The following is a 9786-nucleotide window of genomic DNA, read 5'->3' as shown; positions in this document are numbered from 1 at the left end:
CGTCTAGATACATCCATTTCCAAGACAAGTAATTCCGAATGGAGGGAGTATTTGTGTTGTAATTTGATTCCGTGAAATCCAAAAGCAGCCATACGATAAGGTTCCATTTTAAGTAGACCCTCTTCATTCTGTTTTGTGCCCGCTGTAAAATGTTGTTTCAGCTGCTCATTCATTCATTTGTTGGATCACGGAAGTGTTATCTGAAGAAAATGACACCTGAACTGAGAGATGCAGGCCAGTACGGAAAGGTGGCTGTCTGGCTGACAATAGATGAGTCTTGGAAACAAAAAACTGCTTTGAGATTGGGAAAGGCACGTCGCATCTTCCAGAGCGGGTGTTAACTTGATCCCTCAAAAAAAAAAAGAGCGGGTGTTAACTTGATGAAGAGATAGAACCGGTCGGTCAGTTGGGGATCAGGACGTAAAAAGCGCTCTCCGCCGCTCCGCCGCCCAAGTCCCCTCTGTATTGCTGCAGCCTCCGCCTGGCTGGATCCTCAACCCGCCGCCGCCTCGATCCGGAAGCAATCTCTCGTTTTCTTTCTTCTGTGTCGGTAAGCTTGAAGTTTGCATTGATTTCTCTTGGTCCATTCTAGGAGTAGTACGCACTGTATATTGGATATAAGATCCGTGCATGAGCCTCGTTGGTTAGAATCCTCTCTTTTCCCCACGGGCGGATTGGTGGCCGCAGCCGTCGACTTGACCTAAGATCCGCCCATCTCCTACCCGGCCGGAAGCTGACGCCACTGGCAGCTGGAGTTGGAGTGGGAGTATGTGGTATGTTCATCTCCTCGCTGTATACGGGATGCAGCCGAGACTCTTGAGAAATTGCCTTCTCAAAACCAAGGCCTAACAACTTTTTTTAAAATTGAATCGTGTCTCTGGATTAGAGTCAAGGATAATCCGATTTACTGCTTCCATGCTACCACATCTCTCGTTTGTAGCCTTTTGCATATAGTATTTTTGTTTAGGGAAAGCACCCGAGCTTTGTTATGGAGAGAGAGATACAGTAGCAGATACAAAGCCCGGGGGCTCCAGGAGCCAAACATGGCGGCCTGGACAGAAGACTAAAGACATTCTAGCAATATTATGAGCATCTACATTGTACACCCTCGTTTCATGTTTGAAGGAAACATCTCGTAGAACCTCCAGCTTGCGCCCGACTTCGGTTAAGATCGTCGTAGCCTCCTCTCCTCTGCTTCCTTCATAGATACTTCTGACAACCCCCAGAGAATCAGAGGCTATAACAGATTTAGGTCCTGTATCAAGCACAAACTGGATCATACGCACTCTCCATAACCAACACCAAAGCCCCCAGGTAGGTAGGTACCATCATCAGCACGAAAAATAGCTGCAGCTCGTGCACCTGTTGTTCTCATATGAGTTATGACTTATGACAATGCAGCATCAACACCCTGTGGAGGAGGGATCCAACGCCCAGCGATCCTCGGCTGCCTCTCCTGGTGTCTTCTCCCTTCTGCTGAATCGACCCAACCCAGCTCATGCAAAAAATGTGTTATAAACTTGCATGTATTAAAAGGGCTCTGATAAACATCTTCATGTATGATATCTTGCCTTGCCTTCCAGATCGCCCACAGGGTAGTAATCATCTTCACATAATCTGTACTGGATAGAAAATCGTACATCTCAAACAACCAGCTTCCAGCATTTGGCTCACCGCAGCTCCTCAATTTATCAGACTTCTTCATTGACTAGTAATCAAACACATCGAACCATTCTGCACTCTAGTAATGAATGTCTCCACGAATCCTCGCTCCAGCCACAAATGCTGCAAACACTAGTCGGTGCCATGTTTCTGTGGTGAGCAACTTCTGCAGTGGGTAAGCTCGCAAGCCTCCAAGAAAATACTTTAAATTAGCGGGCATTGTATGCTTCCACATTTTTGTCCATGATCTTTCTTTCTTTTTTTTCAACTCAGACCCACATGCTCGCCCATCCAGCCAGGCCTCACGACGAGTTTTGGTATGCACAAGCATTCTGTAGGCTGATCGAACAGTGAAGCAGCCCTTCTTCTCAAAAACCATGCCCATTCATCTTCTAAGTTGATTGTTGGTAGCGGAATCCGACGTACTATGTCCACGTCATCGGGAGCATGTGCTGAGCTAGCACCTGATCATTCCATGAATGGGTTACGTGATCAATTACTACTAACCAACTCTGGTCTTGCTTCTAACAAAGGTCCAGTCGGTCGCATCATCGACTCCCTCGGGAGCCAGTCCAAATATGTGTGGATTGTCCATCTTCAGTTCTCCTTATCAGACCTTGCTTGAGCACCTCACCTCCTTCTAGAATTGATCTCCAAACTTGCGAAGGTTGTGAATCAAGTTGGGCTGACAAGAAATCTCAATCAGGGAAATGCCTTGCTTTTAAAATCTGGACACTCAAAGTGTTTGGCTTTTGCAACACCCTATGCCCCTCCCTGGACCAAACTTGTGGCTGCTGTACGAGTGGGCCGACCCAGCTACTACTCAAGCCTTGGAGCAAGAAGGATAAAGGCACACTGGAAGGCAAGACGAAGGGCAGGAAGAAATCAAAGAATTGAAAACTTCTCCTCTGTCTCTGTTCATCTCCTTTAGGTCCGGTTGCTCTCCACAAGCAATCATTATCTTCACACGTCACGGCAATAGCCGGCGGCAATGGGACGTCACACCTTTGAAGTGCCAATGTAATTTCAAACCATTTGTGTACGGTATTTCTTTTTTTTAATGGAAAATCATTTATGTGCAGTTGGTGAACCAAACAGCACTAAAATGCATCCAGCCATATGTTGTGTTTAATATGTTCTTTTTCGTGCTCTTGCGAAGCTATCGAAGATCGGTTAACATCAATTGATACTCTTATCAAGATACTGAGCAATATCTTGGGTCATGCCATGCGTCTCATGCCCGCTCCCGCTTGCAAAGACGGAGGTAATCTTGACGACCACCATCCGAACGGCCGACGTGCCAAAGTCCAAACGTGGTTGCACAGATGGTTACATTGACTACTATGAACCCAAGGAGCACCTCGCAGCCTCGCTCACCAGCGCCCGACCTAGAAACAGAAGCGGTGGCGCCCAGGAAGCCACACGACGGCGGCGCCCAGGTAGCCAGGTACCTCCCCTCGCCGACCCTTCTGCTCCTCCTCCCACTCCGGCACCCTTTCCCCCGCCGCCGCAGCCGCTTCCCCTCCTCCCATGGCCGCCGCATCTCCTCTGCCAGCCTATCTTCTTCTCCCATGGCGCCACGGCCTGGCCTGACCGTCGGCCGCCGCTCCTCCTCCTTTACCCCTGATCCGGCCGCCAGACCCCCTCATACAATGACCGCCGGACCCCCTCCTCCTCAGTCGTCGGAGGCCCTCCTCCTCAGCCGCAGGATCCCCCGTCCTCCTGTCTTTTCTTCCCTCTCGTTCTTCCCCTTCCTGGCTCTCTCCTTCTCTTCTTCTAGTGTGTAACTGTAAAAGAAGCAAACAATGCCCGGTTTGAGATGCATGGTTTGCAGCAAAAAGGATTTTTCTTCAGTTTTTGTTCATCTGTTCTAGAACACTGAGTGTTGTTCAGTTCACAGATTAAATGTAAAGAAAACATAACAAATGTAACTTATATTTTTTCCAGATTAATTGATGATAATGGTATTTGTTAATGTTTTGTTGCTATATAATCATTCAACTATAGTCCCACATTGTACAAATTTCTATTTGATGCATAAAGCACGAAGCATTATGCAATTCCATAGTTTGACATCCAAACAAGATTTGGTATTGAAATCTCTATGAGATTCCATGAGTCAATTTCATGAACATCCAAACAAGCGAATTGTTATTCATGTCCATTACAGTTTCCTCACCGAATTGGTATTGAAACCAATTCAATACAGAGGCCCCCAATACAGACAGCCAAACAACACTAAAAAGCATCCAGCCATATGTTGTGTTTACGTTCTTTTTCGTGTTCTTGTGCAGCTATTGAAGATCGGTTAACATCAATTGATACTCTTGTCAAGATACTGAGCAATATCTTGGGTCATGTGTCTCATGCCCGCTCCCGCTTGCAAAGACGGAGCTAATCTTGACAACCACCATCTGAACGGCCGACGTGCCAAGTCCAAACGTGGTTGCACAGATGGTTACATTGACTACTTTGAACCCAAGGAGCACCTATTAATTTGCTCATGTGCCTTCGGCTATATATTTGCAATGTGTGTTTTCTGCTTTACTGTGTTGTACACTCCAGTCGCGTCTGGCACAGCTAATGTGACCCGAGGACCCGGCGACATCTTCGTCCGACTTATAGGAAAAAGTGGGCTTGATCCTGGCGCCTCTCCACCGACTTCACCGGCTTTCCGCCTTGGCATGGACTTCGATCGGACACCACCAACCTACCGGCGCTGCAGCGGAGGAGGCAACTCGTTGCTGCGCGTCTCCTACCATGACATGATCCTGGCGTGGGCTCAAGTGCCGTATTTTTGCGTCTATGGCGACCGGAGCATTGGCCATGTAGGCACCTTGGAGGTGGAGGCCAAGGCAGACGCCTCCGTGTTGCGAGAGGAGGTGCGCAACTTGCTTTGGAGCGAGATTCAGGTCGTGGGTAAGGTCGAGTTCGACGTTGATGGAGAGGTGGCGGGCCTAGGGTACCTTCGCTGCAAGTTCTTCATCCTGAAAGATAAGGCTGCGGATGTGCCCAAGAGCCTGTGCATCCTACTCCCTCCGTCCGAAAATACTTGTCATCAAAATGGATAAAAAGGGATGCATCTAGAACTAAAATACATCTAGATACATCTCCTTTTATTCATTTTGATGACAAGTATTTCCGGACGGAGGGAGTACATCAATAGGCTCGACCTATGTCTTCTAATAAAGGGTGTTGTATATTCTCCGTTCTGTCACTGGACTAAATTTACTTTTGTAATAGCTGCTATATTCTGCTTTGAAATAAAACTTATTTTCTTCGGAAAACTCTAGCTCAATCCTCCGCGCAGAAGTTCCACGGAAAGTTTTGTCATACTCAGTGTAGACTTCAGACTTCCATAACAGGTATCGTATATGTGTATGTGACTGTGTACGTGTCTAAGCAAGTAGCAGCTCACTTTGGAACTGGCAGCTTGATCAGCTGGAAGGAAGGTTACTCCACTCAGCTGTTGGTATGATCAGATAGGGTTCCTTTGAGTATATATACATTGGCTTTCTCTGTTAATTTTGCTAGTCTAATTGATGACACCCTATCGCTTGAAGCTTCAGTTACAACTATGACCTCAAGCTGGGAGGAGTTTTATTCTGAGCTCATATTTTTCTTTTTATGAATTTTGCGAGTTATCTATTGTCTTATAGAGATTTAATAAGGTGACCAAACATTGAATAAACTAGCATCTGATGCTTTAAGTTCATTTGTACATTCTTGGAGCATGGATGTAAGTAATTGACCGAGTCACTACTGGAATCGCCCTGTTTCCCGAGTTCAAAGTGAACTCCGCGAAAGCAAAAAAAAATAAAAAATCTTTGCCGTGTTCCGCCCTCGGCAAACGGGACGGACCAGCTTGGCAATCTTTAATTGCCGAGTTGAAACTAGACCTGTGCATGGGTCCCGGGTCCCGAGCCCGAAAGCCTGGCATCTGGGCCAGGCCCGGGCTTCGGGGCTCCATTTTCCCGCCCGATGCCCGACTCAAAAGCATGAAAAAAGCCCCAAATAGCAAAAAATGTATATTTTATTCAAAACATAGGTATATTATACTATTTTAATATCCCGAATGTAATTATTTTAATAAAAATGGCACTGTTCATGTGCTTCGGGCTGGGTCTGGGCTTAGGATTTTTGCTTCGGGCTTTAACAAGCCCGGCCCGGGGTATGAACAGGTTTAGTTGAAACTGAAACCAACCATTGCCGAGTACATAAAAGCAGAATTCGGCAAGCAGGCACTGCACGGGATGTTAATGGTGATTCCACATGGCACGAACTTTTGCCGAGTTTTGACTCAGCAGGCGAACTATGTGTGCAAGGCTGACATATACTACTAGGAAATACGAGTACATTACAGGTAGAACCTTAATAGAAGCATGGGGTAAAAGGCCACGCTACTGCTACTTAGCGATAGCGCTGCACTACAGTATGTGATATATCTCACTTGGATAAAAAGAAAATTAAAAGCAAATTTTTTATTCTCGTTTGTTTCGTCCTTTAGATAAACGAGAAAGCTAATTTCCAGTCGACTGGAAATTCGCCAACAGATCCGAACGACCCGCCCGTCGTTGGATCTAGATCCCACGATCACCAGCGAACCCACGTCCTTCTCCTGCGCCATCGAAAAAATTATGCACTGAGTGAGTATCGAGCACACTTGGATAAAAAGAAAATTAAAAGCAAATTTTTTATTCTCGTTTGTTTCGTCCTTTAGATAAACGAGAAAGCTAATTTCCAGTCGACTGGAAATTCGCCAACAGATCCGAACGACCCGCCCGTCGTTGGATCTAGATCCCACGATCACCAGCGAACCCACGTCCTTCTCCTGCGCCATCGAAAAAATTATGCACTGAGTGAGTATCAAGCACACAACTTCTAACTTCACGTGCAGGCTGCCCACCAGCTGAACTAGCTCTTTTGTCTGTCCTGAAGCAGGCTAAGTTCTTTTTTTAGTCTAGTTTAAATGGTCTTCTGAAAAAAACGCACGCACTGAAGACACTAGTAACGGCTTCCACTAATTTAGGCCTTAACCTCTCCTAGCCCATGCATGCATGCTAGATTGTTGATTGCGCACCTCCCACGCTAATCTTATGATTTAAATGACCACCTCCCCACTAATTGTGATCTAAATTAATTCGCGAGGCCCACCTCCCCACTAATTCCACGATCTCCCGCACGTCCTCTTATGTCGATTTTTTCTCGTGATTGATGGCCACCGCTAGAAAACAAGAGATCGAGAAAAATAATTTGTGAGGAGAGTGACTTGAACTTGCGACCCATCAAACTAGGTAGCACTGCCCAAACCATCCCACCAAATGAAGCTATTTGACCGGTTTCTATGCATGTCAATTTCTTTACTTGGCTTAACTAGTGCTACAAAATAGAATGGTAATGTTTGGAGCAGCCTAGATTTTCTCCCATTTTTGGTGGCTCTTGCCATTTACTCCTTTTCCGACAAAAGAATATATATTTTCATCACTTTTTTTTCTTTGTTGCGAGAATTTTTTTGCGAAAGCAGAAACAAGTTGTTGAAATATAACCCGGTAATTGTTTTGTGAATGAAATGATAATTTATGATCGTAGACTTGATAACTTATGTACCATCATCATGAAAACTTTAGCCCAAAGAAAAGAAGTTCACACCCCAGAAACCTCCATGTGGATAGCATGGTAATATAAGCATCACAATTTTTTTTATCTCACGTGCAAACACCACAAAAAAATCAAAAAAAAAGTTATTGAAGAATGTACTCCCGGTAATTTGTGTATAAATAGTATGATAAGATACGCATCGCTTACTTGATAACTTAAGTACAAACTACACGGTAACTTTGACCGGGTGAGTTGTTGAGAATATACCCCGGTAACTTTCATGTAAATGCATGGAAATACACTCACGACATGGCTGATAATTCACACACAAATACTATGATAACTTTTTGATCACAGAAAAAAATTGTTGACAAACATACACGGGTTACTGATACGGAAAAATAACATGGTAATATACGTGCAGCAGAGCTAATAACTTACTTAGTCGAAGTGTGATAATATTTTGACCAGGGAAATAACTTATTGAATCGCCCTCCCCGGTAACTCATGTGCCTAGCATGGTAATATACACACAACAGTGTTGATAACTTACTTAGCCCCATACATGGTAACTATTTTTGACTTGGGGGGGAGTGGGGTTGTTGAAAAATAGCATTGTAAATTCTGTATAAAAGCATGGTAACATACGCACAACATACCTGATAACTCACGCACAAACAACACGGCAACTTTGACCTTGGTGCGTTTTTTGAAAGCATACCCCTGATAACTTTCGTGTAAATAGCTTGGTACTATACGCACCATAAACATGATAACGCACGCACAAACAACCGGTAACTTTGACCTGGGGAGGGTCGATGAGGGGAAGTGAGGAAGTTGTTCGAAAACATACCCTCTCCTGATAATTTCTGCATAAAGCGAAAGGTAATATATGCACTGTAGACTTGATAACGCACGTATAAACATCGTGCTAATTTTGACCGCGACAAGATGAAGTTGTTTGAAAACATACACTCGTTAACTTATGTGTAAATAGCGTGGTAATCTACAAACCGCGGGCGTGATAACTCATGCACAAACACCGCCGTAACTTTGCCCTGGTAAAAAAAGTTCTTGAAAATATACCACGGTAACTCATGTGTAAACAACATAATAATACACACACAGACACACAAAGGAGCTGAGAACTTACTTAGCTCGGGCCGGTAACTATTTGCACGGAAAAAAGGTCATCAGAACATATCAACATGAGATTTAGTTTCGTAGGTCTCGTCGCAACGGATTTTTTATGTGACAAAGATTTTTTGATCGGACTGATGATTTGAGCTATAAACTGAAGTTTCGAAATATGGGAGAATGTGTGATGATATCAGATTTTTTTTCTCTCCCTCTAATGCATGCACACATGTGCATGGGAAGAGAAAGTTGAAGGAACCATTTTCATGTCCGGTAATTTTGTATGTAAACAACATGACAATTTATGTACAACAACGTGATAACTTACATTGCACAAACGTGGTAACTTTTTACCTGGGAAAAAAAATCATCGAAACATACCAACATAGGATCTAGTTTTGAAGGTCTCGTCACAACGAATCTTTTATGTGAAAACAGTTTTTCAATCGGACCAACGGTTTGAACTACAGAACATTTTCAATTTTATATTTTAGATGGATTCTTTGTGACATCATCTTTTTTGTCTTTTTTGCATGTAGCTTTGCTTATTAGAAGAAAGCTGGAAAATTACGCACGCATGGAGCGGGTCTCTCTGCATGCGCAACCGCATGGTCGGAGGAGAAAGATGGAGTAGGATAGTGCGGATCTGTTGCTAACGACCAGTCGACTGGTCGTTAGCACAGTCCTTAGATGAATACTTAAAAATCCCCTTACAATAACAAATCCAATTTTGAAGGGACTTCCTCCCTGTGTTAAGAAAACTTTTCTTCTTTCAATTCTTCTTTTCTTCATTCAACTCACTTAAAAAAAATACTACGCGGGGCGGCCACCCAACGTTGCTGCTAACTGGCCCCCACTTTACCTATCTGGACTTCCCGTAGCAGTAGCGTGTCCTTGAAAACCCGCGCTACTGGTAAACTTATAGCAGTAGCGCACCACACTACCACTATGGGTGTACTGTGCCAGCAGGTGGGCCTAACTTAGCAGCAGCATGGGCCGTTTACCCAGTGCTACTGCTACAGCCTGTAGCAGTAGCGTTGTTTCCCAACGCGTGCTGCTTAAGCCCATCTTATCTTCTCAGAGCGGTCGCCCCTCACTCTCACTCTCCACTCTTTCCCCCGCACCGTCCCTCCCCACGCTCGTTGCCCGGCCATCGCTGTCGCCAGCCGCCGCCGCCGCTCCTGCTCCTCCTCCACCGAGGTAGCTCCTCCCTCCTCCTTCTACCTCCCTCCACATCCCTCCTTCCTCCTTCCACCTCCCTCACTCCCTCCTCCTTCTACCTCCCTTCCTCCTCCCTCCTTTCACTTCCCTCTCCCTCCCTTCCTCCCTCCCTCACTTCCTCCCTCCCTCCTGTCTCCTCCCTCCCACCTCCCTCCGTGCCTCATTCGT

The 9786-nt window shown here is 45.2% G+C and overlaps 1 protein-coding gene across 2 annotated transcripts in view; it reads left to right on the top strand.

Moving 5' to 3' along the window:
• Positions 1–417: 417 nt before the first annotated feature.
• Positions 418–9786, top strand: part of LOC119309521 — a 56671-nt gene continuing 47302 nt past the window's right edge. Inside the window, exons 1-3 of one of the 2 annotated variants that reach the window (XM_037585508.1) lie at positions 591–1837; positions 1936–3109; positions 3957–4544. In XM_037585508.1, the coding sequence (XP_037441405.1) occupies positions 4020–4544 (525 nt within the window). In that variant the 5' untranslated portion in view covers positions 591–1837; positions 1936–3109; positions 3957–4019. Of the gene's footprint in view, positions 551–590; positions 1838–1935; positions 3110–3956; positions 4545–9786 lie in introns of those variants that run through there. The other variant, XM_037585509.1, reaches the window with a different exon arrangement.

This window comes from Triticum dicoccoides, chromosome 5B, assembly GCF_002162155.2.
Source record: "Triticum dicoccoides isolate Atlit2015 ecotype Zavitan chromosome 5B, WEW_v2.0, whole genome shotgun sequence".
Classification (NCBI taxonomy): domain Eukaryota; kingdom Viridiplantae; phylum Streptophyta; class Magnoliopsida; order Poales; family Poaceae; genus Triticum; species Triticum dicoccoides.
The sequence above is the reverse complement of the archived record's forward strand: the minus strand, read 5'-3'. Positions and strand labels throughout refer to the sequence as shown.